General features: G+C 43.6%; 1 protein-coding gene across 2 annotated transcripts in view; it reads left to right on the forward strand.

The window, feature by feature from the left end:
- The window catches only part of ufl1 (UFM1-specific ligase 1), an 85,928-nt gene that overhangs the window by 50,432 nt on the left and 17,205 nt on the right, over window positions 1-18,291 (forward strand). For both annotated transcript variants that reach the window (XM_070885394.1, XM_070885395.1), the window contains exons 9-13: window positions 4,534-4,709; window positions 6,925-7,104; window positions 9,331-9,454; window positions 11,381-11,497; window positions 16,035-16,155. In XM_070885394.1, the coding sequence (XP_070741495.1) occupies window positions 4,534-4,709; window positions 6,925-7,104; window positions 9,331-9,454; window positions 11,381-11,497; window positions 16,035-16,155 (718 nt within the window). The remainder of the gene's footprint in view (window positions 1-4,533; window positions 4,710-6,924; window positions 7,105-9,330; window positions 9,455-11,380; window positions 11,498-16,034; window positions 16,156-18,291) is intronic.

Genomic DNA, 18,291 nt, shown 5'->3' on the forward strand with positions numbered 1-18,291 from the left:
ATGGAGAAATTTGACACTCCTCAAAATTAAAATTTGTTTTTCAGGACCATAATGTTTATTTAGCAGTCAATACGCTTAAAACCCCAGTTACACCTATAGCAAAATATAAAAACAAATAGCAAGAGTTTCTATAGGTATATAAAAAGGAAAAGAGTGGCTAAAGTAAATGTTGGTCCCTTAGAGGACGAAACCGGGGAATTAGTAATGGGGAACATGGAGATGGCAGAAACTCTGAACAAATATTTTGTATCTGTCTTTATGGTAGAGGACACTAACAATATTCCGACAGTGGATAGTCAAGGGGCTATGGGGGGGAGGAACTTAACACAATCACAATCACTAAGGAGGTGGTACTCAGTAAGATAATGGGGCTAAAGGCAGATAAATCCCCTGGACCTGATGGCTTGCATCCTCGGGTCTTAAGAGAAGTAGCGGCAGGCATTGTGGATGCATTGGTTGCAATTTACCAACATTCCCTGGATTCTGGGGAGGTCCCAGCAGATTGGAAAACTGCAAATGTAACACCCCTATTTAAAAAAGGAGGCAGACAAAAAGCAGGAAACTATAGACCAGTTAGCCTAACATCTGTGGTTGGGAAAATGTTGGAGTCCATTATTAAAGAAGCAGTAGCAGGACATTTGGAAAAGCAAAATTCGGTCAGGCAGAGTCAGCATGGATTTATGAAGGGGAAGTCAGGTTTGACAAATTTGCTGGAGTTCTTTGAGGATGTAACGAACAGGGTGGACAAAGGGGAACCAGTGGAGGTGGTGTATTTGGACTTCCAGAAGGCATTTGACAAGGTGGCACAGAAAAGATTACTGCACAAGATAAAATTTCATGGGGTTGGGGGTAATATATTAGCATGGATAGAGGATTGGCTAACTAACAGAGAACAGAGAGTCAGGATAAATAGTTCATTCTCTGGTTGGCAACCAGTAACTAGTGGGGTGCCGCAGGGATCAGTGCTGGGACCCCAACTATTTACAATCTATATTAACGACTTGGAAGAAGGGACTGAGTGTAATGTAGCCAAGTTTGCTGACGATACAAAGATGAGAGGAAAAGCAATGTGTGAGGAGGACACAAAAAAATCTGCAAAAGGACATAGATAGGCTAAGTGAGTGGGCAAAAATTTGGCAGATGGAGTATAATGTCGGAAAGTGTGAGATCATGCACTTTGGCAGAAAAAAAAATCAAAGAACAAGTTATTATTTAAATGGAGAAAGATTGCAAATTTCCGCAGTACTGCGGGACCTGAGGGTACTTGTGCATGAACCACAAAAGGATAGTATGCAGGTACAGCAAGTGATCAGGAAGGTCAATGGAATCTTGGCCTTTATTGCAAAGGGGATGGAGTATAAAAGCAGGGAAGTCTTGCTACAGCTATACAAGGTATTGGTGAGGCCACACCTGGAATACTGCGTGCAGTTTTGTTTTCCATATTTACGAAAGGATATACTTGCTTTGGAGGCAGTTCAGAGAAAGTTCACGAGGTTGATTCCGGGGATGAGGGGGGTTGACTTATGAGGAAAGGGTGAGTAGGTTGGGCCTCTACTCATTGGAATTCAGAAGAATGAGAGGTGATCTTATCGAAACATAAGATTATGAGGGGGCTTGACAAGGTGGATGCAGAGAGGATGTTTCCACTGATGGGGGAGACTAGAACTAGGGGGCATGATCTTAGAATAAAGGGCGGCCCATTTAAAACTGAGATGAGGAGAAATTTCTTCTCGGAGGGTTGTAAATCTGTGGAATTCGCTGCCTCAGAGCTGTGGAAGCTGGGACATTGAATAAATTTTAGACAGAAATAGACAGTTTCTTAAACGATAAGGGGTTATGGGGAGCTGGTGGGGAAGTGGAGCTGAGTCCATGATCAGATCAGCCATGATCTTATTGAATGGTGGAGCAGGCTCGAGGGGCCATATGGCCTACTCCTGTTCCTATTTCTTATGTTCTTATGTAAGTTCAATCATTTAATGGGGTATTTAACCGTGATAAAATTGCAGTCCAAGTTTTCGTCCGTTTCACTGATTTCCCTGATTACACTGATTGGCTCGCCACAGCTGGCAATGTCTGAGCAGTGAATGACTGACCACAATTTCAGAATTTCCACGTTTAGATGCACATGCACTACATCCTGAAGTTGCGGTCAGTTTCAAAGAAGTAATGACAGCAGACACTGTTAGTTTTCCATTATTACCCACTGCAAATTCCAGGCCAATACCTTTAGAATTTCAGTGATGAAAAGTTTTTGGTGAAAGAAGTGAGAGTGGACCATTCCAAGTTGTGGAATGAAGACAAACAGAACCAGTTGAAATTCCGTTAAGTTTGTCTTCATTCCACAACCTGGGATGTGGGGAATCAGAAACTTGGCTAATAATATATTTGGCAATATGAATGAAGAATTTCTGTGAGAGAGCGCAGCGTTAACTAACGATGGCCTGAATTGAGCCCAAACTCTCCCGGAAGCAACAAGTGCCTCCTGGCCCCGTGGCTTCACGGGGTAAATGCAGAGCGGATGTTTCCTCTCATGGGGGAATCTAGAATTAAGGGGCATATTCTCAGAATAAGGGGTCTCCCATTTAAAATGGAAATGAGGAGGAGTTTCATCTCTCTGAGGGTCATGAATCTTAGTAATTCTCTGCCCCAGAGAGCTGTGGAGGCTGAGTCACTGAGTATATTTAAGGTGGAGATAGATGGATTTTTGAGAAATAAGAGAGTCAAGGGTTATTGAATGGCGGAGCAGGCTCGAGGGGCCAGATGGCCTACTCCTGCTCCTATTTCTTATGTTCTTACGTCACTGAATAGACCAGAGTTTTTAGACCAAAACTACAATTAATTCTGGGACATGCTTATCTGCAATCTAGTATGAGTTTTATCGGCCTATATATTTTAGGAGTTATATTGAGGAGCTTAATATACTTTTTAGGTGAAATTATTTGCCCACATTTGAGAGAAATCATTGCTACAGTGTGAGAATGATATAGTAGCTTATCCTGCTATTTAAGAAAGGAGGGAGAGAGAAAACCGGGAACTACAGACCAGTTAGCCTGACATCAGTAGTAGGGAAAATGCAAGAATCTGCTTTTAAGGATGTGGTTACAGGGCACTTAGAAAATAATAATAGGATTGGGCAGAGTCAACACGGATTTATGAAAGGGAAATCATGTTTGAAAAATCTGTTAGTGTTTTTTGAGGTTGTAACTAGCAGACTAGATAAAGGGGACCAGTGAATCTGATGGAATTGGATTTTCAGAAGGCATTCGATAAAGTGCCACACAAGAGGTTATTACACAAAATTGGGCTCATGGGATTGGGGGTAATCTACTAGCATGGATTGAGGATTGATTAACGGACAAAAAACAGAATAGGGATAAAAGGGTCATTTTCGGGTTGGCAGGCTGTAACTAGTGGGGTGCCGCAAGCATTGGTGCTTGGACCCCAGCTATTTACAATCTATATCAATGATTTAGATGAGGGGACCCAATGTAATATATCCACATTTGCTGATGATACAAAAGTAGGTGGGAATGTAAGTTGTGAGGAGGATGCAAAGTCTTCAAGGGGATATAGACAGGCTAAGTGAGTGGGCAAGAACAAGGCAAATGGAATATAATGTGGAGAAATGTGAAATTATCCACTTTGGTAGGAAAAATAGAAAAGCAGAGTATTATTTAAATGGTGAGAGATTGGGAAATGTTGGTGTTCAGAGGGACCTGGGTGACTTGTACACAAATCACTGAAAGTTAACATGCAGGTACAGCAAGCAATTAAGAAAGCAAATGGTATGTTGGCCTTTATTACAAGAAGTTTTGAGTATAAGAGTAAAGACATCTTACTGCAATTATATAGGGCCCTGGTGAGACTGCACCTGGAGTATTGTGTATTTTTAGTCTCCTTACCTAAGGAAGGATATACTTGCCATAGCGGGATTGCAAGAAGGTTCATCAGACTGATTCCTGGGATGGGGGGGATTGTCCTATGAGGAGAGATTGAATAGGCTAGGCCTCTATTCTCTAGAGTTTAAAAGAATGAGAGGTGATCTCATTGGAACATACAACATTTTTACAGGGCTTGACAGGGTAGTTACAGGGAGGATGTTTTCTCTGGCTGAGGAGTCTAAAACCAGGGGTCACAGTCTCAAAATAAGGGATCGGCCATTTAGGACTGAGATGAAGAGAAACTTCTTCACTCGAAGGGTGGCGAATCTTTGGAATTCTCTACCGCAGAGGGCTTTGGAGGCTCAGTTGTTGAGTATATTCATGACAGAGATCGATAGATTTTTGGATATTAAGGGATTCAAGGGATGTGGGGATAGTGCAGGAAAGTGGAGTTGAGGTAGAAGATCAGCCATGATCTTATTGAATGGCAGAGCAGGCTCGAAGGGCCAAATGGCTTACTCCTGCTCCTAATTCTTATGTTCTTAACCCCAGTCATATAATAAATCAGGAATTATTGGTAACTCTTGGAGGGCAGATCGGGTTTGTACAAAGAACTCTTTTAAGGAAATACTTTTTCTTTCCTCTATTCTAGAATTTGACACTCTGTGCAGACTGGGAATCCCAGACCCAATGAATTACATAAAGAAGCGATACAAATCAGCATCAATGACCACCTTGAAAGCCATTTGTGTTGGGCATACTATTGTGGATCAGGTAGAAGCTTCAGTAGAGGAGGCTATCCGGTCAGGCACGTGGGTGGATATACAGGTACTGTTTTTCTGACACACTGCCATTAAGCACGCTTCCAAATTTGCTATTGTACAATGAAGGAACAAAGTTCATTTTACAAGAAATGGAAGATAAATACTTTTTATTATAAAATATTGAGCTTTTTAACTCACTATTCCTCAGCAGATTCACGCTGCGGAATAAAGCTGAGAAAATAACTATCTCCGTGTATGCCAAATACTGTGTTAAGCTTTGGCAAAATGAAATTGGCACACTATTGGTATTTTTATGAACTTGTACTCCCAGCATGCAGCGTGTATCTAGATTTTGAGCTTGTGTTCCCTCCCCCACCCACCCTCAGCATTTCCTAAAATTATCCCTGCTGTGTTGTGTATGGCGAGAAAGAATGTGATAATCCATGTATTATTCCTGGGTCAGATCATGCAGCCCCTGTTCAAAAAAAGTTACTGTACATAATTGCACTTTTAACAGTGATATGCTATGGTTTTTGTATGTTGAAAAACTTTTAAAAGACTCTATTAAAAATGTTGATTAACAAGAAATGTGCTGCAATAATTTAATTGCAGGGTCTGATCCATACTGAGAATGAGAGAAATTTTCATTGTTTACAATAATGTGCATTTTCTAATTTTGAATGTCTCCTTAAGGAGGATTTACTGTCTGCAGATGGTCACACATTTATTGTTACTAACCACTTTCCACAAGTTTTAGCAAAGCTTTTGATAAGGTCCCACAGGGCAGACTGGTCACAAACGTAAAAGCCCATGGGATCCAGGGCAAAGTGGCAAGTTGGATCCAAGGGTAATGGTTGATGGGTGTTTTTGTGACTGGAAGGCTGTTTCCAGTGGGGTTCCGCAAGGCTCAGAACTGGGTCCCTTGCTTTTTGTGGTATATATCAATGATTTAGACTTGAATATAGCAGGTATGATTGAGAAATTTGCAGATGATACTAAAATGTGGTTGATAATCAAGAAGTAAGCTGTAGACTGCAGGAGGATATCAGTGAACTGGTCAGGTGGGCAGAACAGTGGCAAATGGAATTTAATACGGAGAAGTGTGAGGTAATGCATTTGGGGAGGGCTATCAAGGCAAGGGAATACACATTAAATGGTAGGACACTGAGAAGTGTAGAGGAACAAAGGGACGTTGGAGTGCATGTCCACAGATCCCTGAAGGTAGCAGGGCAGGTAGATAAAGTGGTTAAGAAGGCATATGAAATGTTTGCCCTTATTAGCCGATGCATAGAATACAAGAGCAGGGAGGTTATGCTTGAACTGTATAAAATACTAGTTAGGCCACAGCTAGATTACTGCATGCAGTTCTGGTCACCACATTACAAGAAATATGTGATTGCACTTGAGAGGGTATAGAGGAGATTTTCGAGGATGTTGCCTGGACTGGAGAATTTTAGCTATGGGGAATGATTGGATAGGCTGGGTTTGCTTTCTTTGGAACAGAGGAGGCTGAGGGGAGACCTTATTAAGGTGTATTAAATTATGAGGGGTCTAGATAGAGTGGATAGGAAGGACCTATTTCCCTTAGCAGAGGGGTCAACAACCAGGGGGCATAGATTTAAAGTATAAGAAGTTTTTATTTCACATTCCAGCATCTGCAGTATTTTGCTTTTGTAATAGATTTAAAGTATTTGGTAGGATGTTTAGAGGGGATTTGAAAGGAGATATCTTCACCCAGAGGGTGGTGGGGGTCTGGAACTCACTGCCTGAAAGGGTGGTAGAGGCAGAAACCCTTGCCACATTTAAAAAGTACTTGAATGTGCACTTGAAGTGCTGTAACCTACAAGGATACGGACCAAGAGCTGGAAAGTGGGATTAGGCTGGATAGCTGTTTGTCGGCCAGCGCGGACACTATGGGCTGGAGTGACCACCTTCCGTGCTGTAAATTTCTATGATTCTATGAAGGTAACACCAGTCTCATTTGCTTACCCTTTCCCAGCAAAGCATTATGTTGTGATATATTCAGAGGATTTGTTTCCCCCAGTGAGTTTGTCAAAGACATGTTCAGTTCTAGTGTAACTGCCATAAGAAAACGTGCCCACACTCCAGTGTCAGGAATTTGTAGCTTAGGTAAATGCGGATGCAGGAAGAGGAGGAAACTATCCGATTAAGTTTGAAGTTTACTGACTACTTCCACAGTAGGAATTGTACAAATTTTGATATCTGTTGACGCCCACCAACGTTGTTTGAATACTTGTTCTTATTTGCTTTGTGTACAGCCCCTGTTGCCCAGTTCGTTCTCCGTGGAAGATGCCTCCATTATGCTCCAGCAGACGATGAGGACAATGCACAAACAGTCTGCTTCCAGGATTTTTGGTGATACCATCGTAGTCAGTGAGCAATTCATCAGCAGCTGTGCAGCTCTCTTTGAGCAGATGATGCAACACAAGGCTGAAAAGGTAGAGAAACCTTTATTCAGATCATATTTGACTTGGAGGCAGCAGAATCAAGGTCTGTGATGAAGAGTAGACTATAATTAGAAAGTAGCACAGTGAATTTAAAGGTTGATAACACTGGTTCCATTTTCTAATGGCAACTTGTTGATGAGAAAATCGAGGCATGTTTGTTGTTAGCATCGCTCCCTCCGTTTCACATTTGGTGGCAGAGTTTTAGCTGTCGTGGGCCGAGTCTGGAATTTCCTCCCTAAACCCATCTGCCTCACTTCCTCTCTCCCTGCCTTTAAAAGCCTCCTCAAAACTATAATTTTTCACCATGCTTTTGTTCACGTCTCCTAATCCTTTCACTTCTGTTTGACATCCATTTTTCCTGTGAAGCACCTCCGGATGTTTGCTACATTAAAGGCCCGACATAAATGCAAGTTATTGTTGATTACCGCCAGAGATTAAAGCTCTGTGATGTTCATGCAAAATTAACCTGTCACTAGCTAGAGGCAAAAAATGTATTGTGCTGGAGTGGCGATTGTGGGAGCTGCTTGCATACTTCCACTGGTAGGTGCAATCCTTGAGAACATGGCCTAGAAATTTGTTGACGCTGTTTTACAGGTGTAAAATGGGCCCCTAAGTGTCTAAAATGGCAGGCGGCGCGTGTGCACCGTATGCCGTATGTGTAAAGGTTGAAGTATAGGCACCCAGGGGCTGTATCTGAGACAGTAGTTAAGCCCTTGCACAAACACTTATGGAGTTTGACGCTTGTTTTGGAGACCTTTCCTGAAATTGGACTGCCCTGAATGTAGTCTGTGCCGGGCTTGCTACGTTCAGTATAACCAAGTTTACTTGCGGGCTAACCAGCGGTCCTTAAAGGATTCTCTGGATACTACCAACAAAAAGATTAATTTTTTTTTAAAATACTTGCTTGAATGTGGAGTAGGAGTGCTCCTCCTGGCTTCACAGCAGCTCCTGCTTGGCCCCTCCTCCCGATCACCTCACCTAAGGACCAAACTTTGTGATATTTCTGTTACACGAAAGGTGTCTTGTCATCAACAACAACGTGTATTTATATAGCACCTTTAGTATAGTAAACGTCCCAAGGCACTTCATAGGAGCAACCTCATTTGCACAGGTAAATTCAATCAAAATAATATAATTCAAGACATACTCCTGGATCAGTCCATATTAATTCCTGAGTGTTTAAAACAAAGCCGTATACTCTTTTTTTTTACTCGCTTCACCATGAAATAATTGGCCTCTCAATCTGAGCTGGCATATTTCAACATTTCCAGTGCTGAGCGATGGAACGTAATATCCTGTCCCCGAGCCCCAAATCCCCCAGCTGCATGTTGAGTATTCGGGGTGTTGGAGGCAGTGAGAAAACATTGTATTTCTTCAAAAATACCATAATGGTGGTTGATTGGCTCAGGACTCCAACTAACATGTATTGAGTTTAATTTAAAAACAGATATGGAGGACAAGACCATTTCAGCTCTGTATCTGGTTATTTTATTAATAAGTTGATGCATAATATACAAAGACTGTAACCTCAAATTTGGTAATGGTCGAATTTAAAAGCTTTTGACTATGTATTTAATTTGTAGGCACATTTGATCCACTTCTCTTCCTATTCTTGATATATTCTGTGATAAAATTAATAACAACAGGGCAGTTCTAAATTGTTCAGCTATATTTAATCCCACCCCCTCCCACCTTGTGGACTTATCTCCACTACAAATTGGATTGAAATTATTAAATGTTTTTATACTAAGAACTGAAAAAAATTGGGCGGTGTGGTACAACTCCCAGGACGCAGAAGTGCAAAGGATATTTGTTCCCAAACTCCCCACACCCAAGTAAACTGATCCATTTGGTTCAAATATACCGATTTCCCTGGGTTATGTTGCTAACAGAATCCATGTCAAATCTCCCTTTAAATAGTTTGCGGAGGGGAACAGGCATTTTTTTTCTCTTTGTTTTTACATTTAATGAAATTCTAGTCACTTGCGCACCAGAGATTAGATTTTAAAGCAATTGGTTTTTAACTCCATTGTATGCCATGACGTTTTTTTTTATTTCTGCTGCATGGAATTCACTTGTCATCCCATGTTCTTGACTATTGGGTTTGTACATTCTTTGCATAACATCTTTACACAATTTATTTTTTGTTACTTTTTTTGAATTTGAGCTGCAGTTCACATATTGTATTTATTCATTGCCAGTTTGCCTTTTCCTTAGGAGGTGCAGAACAATCATGCCCACGTGTTGACGGAAGAGGACCTGAAGCAGGCTGCTATTATTGCAGAAAGTATGATTTCAGTGAAAAAGGACAAGCGAGAGGACAGGAAGAAGAAAGCATCAGGTGGGTTGTTGGCATATGGAACTCGGTTAATGCAGCTTCTGAAAGGTGTACATGTTTAGTTCATTCAATATTGTGAAAAAATGTGGTTGATGTCATTAGATAGACTTACAAATTTCACTTAGCAACAGCTGGTGTTCGCAACCAACCGGCCTTGGATATTTTCATAATAAAATGTTCAGATTAGAAATGTTATGTTATGATAAGAATGTCTAGAGACTAGAAGGGTTATGCTTACCACAGCAAGACCACATCTAATATTGTAGTATGTTTAAAAAAATGTAGACTTGTGTCTTTGGACTATGCAGTATCATCCGTCTAATTCCGAATGACATTTCCAGTTTGTGTCAAATTGGGGAGTGTGTTGTAATATGGAGCTTTGCATAAGAGGGATGGGTTGAGGCCACTCAGACTCATTCAATATATTATCCTTAATTCAAGCAGAGAGGAGAAACCTTCATTCCGTCTATCAGGGTTAAGTGTGTGACCTTGGTTAAAGGATGATTTGCTAGCTCACTATGCTACCCAGCCATCACTATTATTTTATTAATTACTTTGTAACTCTTTATAGCTGCATAAATAGTCGTGGGAAAATTACTGATAATTCCTTCCATTTAGCATTGCACGGTTTAAAAAAAAAGTTGGGCCGAAATTGCCCTCTGCCCCAAACAATTCGAAATAAATATTTTCTGCCCCAATCCCTGGAGCGGAGAATAGAGGGAAATTGGCCTCTTTAAATATTTTTATTTGTCTGGGCGGAAGGCGGGCGCTGATGCGTAGCAACATCCTTCCCCTTCAGTTAAAGGGGAGGGCCGCTGCGAGCTCTGCAGCCACAGCGGAGCGCCCTCCCCTTCAAGGCCGGACGCGCCACCCAGTCACTGGCAGCTTCCGCCGGGAAAAGCTGTCGACACCGACCAGTGGCCGCTCCACTCCCACAGGGCAATTTCCCTTGCAGTGCAGAAAGGGGTCGGCGCGTGCCCGATGGGACGGGAACACGGGCGGGGCGGACCTGCCCTGCAGGCAATTTCTGATGGGTCGGCAGTAATGGAACTTAAGGAGGGGAGCATAGTACAAGCAGATGGGTACTGACACCTTATTCCTTACGAAAACCTCTCTATACGTTCCATCAGCTGCCCCCACCCAAACTGCTACAATGGTACTGTGACCCTTTTCACCATCTCACTTGCTGCTTCCACTCCTCTGGGACTTCTCCTCCAAGAATCTCGCCTTGTTGTCCACAGCCCACCCAAGACCCACCCAGAGTTTTTCACCAAGATATCCTCCTTGTTTCTCACCGCCTCTGCCCCGAGTGACTCCTCATCCTCGGTGATTTCAAATACTATCTCAGCTACCCATGCTCCCTCTCCTCTGAATTCACTGCCCTCCTCTCCCTCCGTAGAAACTTTCCTACCTATAGTCATGGCCACGCCTCGACCAGCTTAATTTCTGTGGCTCCTCTATTCCCACAGTCTCGATCACTGGCGAGGTTATCTCTGACCACTTCCTTGTATCTTTCACCATCCACATCCCCTTCCATCCTCTCTTCCTTATGTGCCACACTTGGAAGACATTCCCCCAGGTTACTTACAGATGCACTTTAAAACTTCTGCCTAATCTTTGGCCTTCCATTCGCCCCACAATTGGCGACCGTGCCTGCAACTGTCGAGGTGGCATACTATGGAATTCTCTCCCTAAGCCCTCTCTTTAACATTCCTTAAAACCCATCTCTTTGACAAAGCTTTTGTTCACTCCTTAATTTCTCTTCCTTTTGCTTGGCGCCCATTTAAAAAAAAATTGCACCTGTGAGTGCCTTGCCTTGAGATATTTTCTTTGTAAAGGTGCTGAATACATGCAGGTAGTTATTGACAGTTACAATTGAGTTTCTCTTCGCTGACTTAGTGTGTGTGTATTTAAACCTTTCTCCACTAGATGGGGCTGGAAGTGCCCGAGCAGGAGGTGGTGGCAATGCTAGAGAAATCCGAACTAGAAAAAACAAGAAGAGGGGAAAGAGAGATGAGGATAGTGACGAAGAGACAGCAGCCACAAGTATGTTGTGAGAATACAGAAAGATTAATTATTGACAATTTTTCTTTGACTTTGAAGCCAGCAAAGTAACACATTTGCTGTGATTTGATTGCTTGTTATTTTTTATAAACCAAACATTGCTCAATAAGATTGTACAGCTAAGATTTTAACTTACAGATATTTATTATTAAACTCTTCTTTTGAGAATTCAGTTTACTGGAACTCGAGGTATCTCTGGAACAATATAATGGGCCCAAGTTTCCACACGTGCCTAGAACGGCGCAGTCCTGACCTGGACGCCCGTTTTTCGCGCCACAAAGTGCGCCTAAAAAAAACGTCAGTATTCTCCACCTCCCTGCAGGTCCTCTGGCCCTAGGCGCAGCCAGCACGAGCTGTGGGGGGCGCGGAGCCAGGTCCCTGCACTGAAAACAGTGCCGGGACCTCTGCACATGCGCGCTACAGTGGGCACGCAAGTGCAGTAGCTCCAGGCGCCCGTAACTGTGTGGGAGGGGCCCGAAGCACGCAGCCCCTAGCCCTGGCCAAATGGCCTCACTGAGGCTGTGTGAATAAGGCTCCTCCCACGGCCAGCTCCTGCTCCCCCCCCCCCCCCCCCCCCCGACCAGACCCGACACCCGCTCCCCCCCCCCCCCCTGCCTCCGGACAAGACACGACACCGCTCCCCCCCCCCCCCCCCCCCCCGACCAGACCCGACACCCGCTCCCCACCCCCCCCGCCTCCGGACCAGACCCGACACCCGCTCCCCCCCCCCCCCCCGACTGGACCCGACCCGCTCCGCCCTCCCCTCCCCCCCCCCCCCCCCCCCGACTGGACCCGACCCGACCCAACCCGCGCTCCTGTTCCCGCTCCCCGACTGGACCCAACCCGACCCGAGCTCCTGTTCTTGCTCCCCGATTGGACCCAACCCGACCCGCGCTCCTTTCCCGCTTCCCCCCCCCCCCCCCCGACTGGACCCGACCCGACCCGCGCCCGGACTGGATTCGACCTGACCTCCCCTCTCCCTCTCTCCCCCCCCCTCTCTCTCCCTCTCTTTCCCCCCCCCCCCCGACCCGACCCAACCTAACGCCACCTACCTGTAAATCTGGTGCTGGGGGGACGGGCCCTGCCTGAAGTCTCAGGCCGGCCCGTTCAGCCTTCGGTCCCGAAAGGCCTGCCTGAAGCACTTTCACACAGGTAGGAAGATTGTTTATTTAATCTTTTCTTTGCTTATAAATGTTTATTCAGGTTGGATTTATTTGTATAAGTTATAAATAAGGATTTATTATTGAATTTAATGACTTCCCTTCCCCCCCCCCACCTCGTTCTGGACGCCTAATTTGTAACCTGCGCCTGATTTTTTAATGTGTAGAACAGGTTTTTTCAGTTCTACAAAAATCTCCATTCTACTTTAGTTTGGAGTACGTTTTCACTGTGGAAACTTTCAAATCAGGCGTCAGTGGCCGGACACGCCCCCTTTTGAAGAAAAAATTCTGTTCCAAAGTAGAACTGTTCTACCTGACTAGAACTGCAGGAAAAAAAATGTGGAGAATTGCGATTTCTAAGATAGTCTGTTCTCCACCAGTTGCTCCTAAAAATCAGGCGCAAATCATGTGGAAACTTGGGCCCATTATGTCTGTGGCAACTTTAAAACAAAAATTCAATATTACATTATAATTTCTGTCAGTTTTCTGTTCAGTAACAATAGAAACATTAATTAAAATTGTTAATTTAGTTCCTAGGTCATAGATTTCCATCTCAGTGGGTGATAGCGATTTTGCTGCTAAACTTTACCATTTGAGTCTTCGTCCCAAACCTATTTTTCTCTCGGGCTGCCTTTCTACTACCTGGCTGTCATTACATCTATCCACTACCACAGAGAACACGAGAGAGAAATGTGTGCTGTCTCCTCATGACTTCAGCCATAACAAAATGATGTTATATTGTTATGGTAAAATTAAAGACTGCCATCTATAGTTTACATTGACCCTGCTGAAAGCATGTTCACAGAAGGATAGAAATAGCAACATAGGAGACCATTTGGTCTACTGAATCTGTGCTAATGCTAACTCTTCAACTGGAGCTAGCTACTGTAATTCCATTTGCCCGCTCTTTCCCCCAATTCTCTTTGTACTTTTCAGATATTCATCTGTTTTCTTTTTTGAAATAATGTTATCATCGCTGACTTAATACCCACCATTGCATGTTTTAATAACCCTGTGTATGAATGTTGTTCTAACTTTTCCTCCTCCTTCATCCTTCTCGTGATAATTCCCAGTTTATCTCCATTATTACTGATTCGCCAACCAGTGGAAGCAATCTAACACTATTTAATTTGATTTTTCAAAACCTTCCATAATTTTGGAATCCTCATATTGGATTGCTCCTTGGACTTCTCTGTTTTTGTCATAATTATAATCTCCTGGTATTAATTTAGTGAATGTTCACAGTACCTATTCCATACTTGAATATATTTCCTAGAATTGGGTGACCAGAACTGCACGTGATATGCCAGCCTTTGGCCTAACCAATGTCTTGCACAAATTCAATATGATTTTCTTGTTTTTATATTCAAATGCTGCTATGACCTTCTCCGTCTGCATTCCCTCTTTAAAACATTTTTGTATCTGCATTGCTAGAACACCCTGCGCCTCTACTCTTAAGAATTTTACCATTTACGGTGTACTTTCAGTTATTTGTTCTAGAATGCGCCACTTCACATTTCCCAGCGTTGAACTGCATTTGTCACCTATGTACCCATTCTGCTAACGTGCTTTTGCCCTCCTGGAATCTCCTGCATTTTTCTTCCGCGTTTCCTGTGCCCCCTTATTTGATATCATCAGCAAACTTTAGTATAATTCCTTTTGTGCCTTTGTCTAAATCAAGTATATAAAGGAAAAACATTAGCTCCAAACACTCCATAGCTGGGGCATTCAACCATCTGTATCCTATTAATATGAAACCATCCGTTTATACCCAAGATTCTTATGAAAATCAAGCTGACTGTTTTAGTTGTCCGTGAACTGACTTATTTACTGGTAGAAATTAGGAAAATCTGCTAGTGGGCCAGCATTCATTTGTACTCAGAAATAAGCTTCTATTCCTCTTGATACTGGGGCAATATGTGTTGTTTGTTACTGCCTGGAAAGTAAGCTGTGATTTCACTGCTGTTGGTGTGCTTAGACCTGAAACCTAAATTACTAAGGAAAGTACAACTATAGCTAAAATAGCATAAAAACATAAGAAATAGGAGCAGGAGTAGGCCACCTGGCCCCTCGAATCTGCTCCGCCATTTAATACGATCATGACTGATCCGATCATGGACTCGGGTCCACTTCCCTGCCCGCTCTCTATAAACCCCTTATTCCCTTATCGTTTAAGAAACTGTCTATTTCTGTCTTAAATTTATTTAATGTCCCAGCTTCCACAGCTCTCTGAGGCAGCGAATTCCACAGATCCACAACCCGCTGAGAGAAGAAATTTCTCCTCATCTCAGTTTTAAATGGGCGGCGCCTTATTCTAAGATCACCTCTCATTCTTCTGAATTCCAATGAGTAGAAGCTCAACCTACTCAACCTTTCCTCATAAATCAATCCCCTCATCCCCGGAATCAACCTAGTGAACCTTCTCTGAACTGCCTCCAAAGCAAGTATATCCTTTTGTAAATATGGAAACCAAAACTGCACGCAGTATTCCAGGTGTGGTCTCACCAATACTCTGTACAACTATAGCAAGACTTAACTGCTTTTATACTCCATTCCCTTTGCAATAAAGGCCAAGATTCCATTGGCCTTCCTGATCACTTGCTGTACCTGCATACTGACCTTTTGTGTTTCATGCACAAGGAACCCCAGGTCCCGCTGTACTGCAGCACTTTGCAATCTTTCTCCATTTAAATTAATAACTTGCTCTTTGATTTTTTTTCTGCCAAAGTGCATGACCTCACACTTTCCAACATTATACTCCATCTGCCAAATTTTTGCCCGCTCACTTCGCCTGTCTATGTCCTTTTGCAGATTTTTTGTGTCCTCCTCACACATTGCTTTTTCTCCCATCTTTGTATCATCAGCAAACTTGGCTACGTTACACTCGGTCCCTTCCTCCAAGTCGTTAATATAGATTGTAAATAGTTGGGTACCCAGCACTGATCCCTGCGGCACCCCACTGCTTGCTGATTGCCAATCCAAGAATGAACCATTTATCCCTACTCTCTGTTTTCTGTTCATTAGCCAATCCTCTATCCATGCTAATATATTACCCCCAACCCCGTGAACTTTTATCTTGTCCAGTAACCTTTTATGTGGCACCTTGTCAAGGGTCTTCTGGAAGTCCAAATACATCACATCCACTGGTTCCCCTTTATCTACCCTGTTCATTACATCCTCAAAGAATTCTAACAAATTTATCAAACATGACTTCCCCTTCATAAATCCATGCTGACTCTGCCTGACCAAATTTTGCTTTTTCAAATGTCCTGCTACCGCTTCTTAAGGAGATCATCATTAAGGAGATCAAAACCAAAGATGTTGCTGAGGTTTGGGGTGATGTTCTCTGCCTTTGTTAGGTAAACACAAACAAAAGGAAACAGTTTTCATGTCACAAGAAGAAATTGAAGCTATTTTGAAGAATCATCTTCAGGAGTGTCCAGAGGAACTGATAAGTGAACTCGCAGAACATTTGATCAGGTAAAATCAACAGTTTGAAAAACGTAAAAATCATTGATAACGCCTGGTTGTAAAGTGCCCAATCATAAGATGAAGTGCTGTTCCTCGAGCTTACGTTGAGCTTCATTGGAACAGTATAAGAGGAGAGATCAGAGTGAGAGTGGAGCAGATAATTAAAGTGACAGGCGACTGGAAGCTTGGGGTCGTGCTTTCGGACTAAACGGAGGTGTTCTACAAAATGGTCACTCAATCTGTGTTCGGCCTCCCCAATGTAGAGGAGACCACATCGCGAGCAGCGAATACAATATACTAAACTGAAAGAAGTACAAGTAAATCGCTGTTTCACCTGGAAGAAGTATTTGGGGCCCTGGATAGTGGGAAGGGAGGAGGCAAAAGGGCAGGTGTTGCATCTCCTGCTCTTGTACTAGAAGGTGCCCTGGAAAAGGGAACGGGGTGCTGGGGGTGATTGAGGAATGGGCCAGGGTGTCGCGGAGGGAGCAGTCCCTTCGGAATGCTGAAAGATGAGCAGAGGGGAGGGGAGGGGAAGATGTGTTTGGTGGTGGGATCACGCAGGAGATGGCGGAGGATGATCCATTGAATGTGGATACTGATGGGGTGAAAGGTGAGGACAAGGGGAATCTTATCGTGGTTCTGGGAGGGAGGGAGTGAGAGGGCTGAGAGCAGAAGTGCGGGAAATGGAACAGACACGGTCGATGGCCATGTCATTTGTAAATACTGTTGACCTACCACTTCAGAAAACTTCCTTAACATGAAAGTAACTTGATCTTCCCTTCCTGAAAACCTTTTATTTTCGGTTATTCTGAGAGAAACAAAGAATGTGTACCTAACTTGGGCGGTAGGAGACAACCCAAGGAAAAAATGATAAGTTGGAAAAAATTGAAAACACCAAAAGCTTGCAGATCGGGTCTGGAATTTAAAAACAGAAAATACTGGCAAAACTGGATAGGCCCACCAGTCCCGAAGAAATTAAAATGATCAACGCTAAAGAAGCAGATTCCACTCCCAGCACTGTGTTCTGATGAGGGGTTTCAAGCCCAAATACCAGCCCATCTCCCTTCTCGAGACAGACCCACACATCAGCAGTACTCTCTACTAGAGGATCTAGCTAAAGTTAGCATTCACCTGTTGGGGGAAGAGAGGGAAGGCTTCTTTTCTCACGAGCGGGCCCACTGATATAGAGGGTCGATGCTCGCCCCAGCCCACGTAGCGATACTCTTACACACCCAAAGGGCTGTAGAAGTGTAGTCACAAACTCCAGTAATAATGGCTGAAGCAAGTAGCCAGGTAGCAGACTACAACTTCCAATTTGTAGCTTATTCCTGCGTTTCTTCCACGTTTAATGGCTGCCATGACATTTGGTGTGGAGCTGGGCGCATAGCGCGACAGAGGTTCTTTTTGTTGTTGATTGCAAGAGTGTCCTTTCACAGAGCATGCAAGGACTGGTTATTTTTAACTCCTGCCCTCTTTCCTTCTTCTCTGACTTGGCTTTATCACTGCTTCAAAATTGGACTCCAAACCACATTAAAAGATATTTGGACAAGTGACCAAAAACTTGGTCAAAGTAGTTGGGTTTAAGGCAAGTCTTAAAGGAGGAGAGAGGCGGAGCGGTTTAGGAAGGGAATTCCAGAGCATAGGGCCGAGGCAGCTGGAGGCACAACGCCAATGGTGGAGCAATTAAAATCAGAGATGCGCAAGAGACTAGAATTGTGGGACTGGAGGAGGTTACAGAGATATATGGGGTGAGCCCACGGAAGGATTTAAAAACAAGGATGAGAATTTTAAAGTCCTGGTGTTGCCAGACCGGGGGCCAATGTAGGTCAGCGAGAACAAAGGGAAGTTTTAAACTTGGAGAAAGGCCTCTTCAGTTCGGATTAATATGGCGTCGGAGCCCAACTAACGTAATAGAATGTCGATTTGCATCCATGTATGATGCTTCCTCCTGGCTCCTCATAATGCGGAAAAATCAGGGATTTTAATATCTCAATGCTACAGGAACAGGGTGGATATTTCACAGACTCCATTTTAACTCCACCACTGCCCTTCCGCCCCCCCCACTCAGCGGAAATTGGGCGGTGGGGGGGTGGGGTGGGTGGGTGGAGAGGGAGTTAAAAATACCCTCAGTGTGATTTGGAAATT

Source organism: Pristiophorus japonicus, chromosome 7, assembly GCF_044704955.1.
Source record: "Pristiophorus japonicus isolate sPriJap1 chromosome 7, sPriJap1.hap1, whole genome shotgun sequence".
Taxonomy (NCBI): domain Eukaryota; kingdom Metazoa; phylum Chordata; class Chondrichthyes; family Pristiophoridae; genus Pristiophorus; species Pristiophorus japonicus.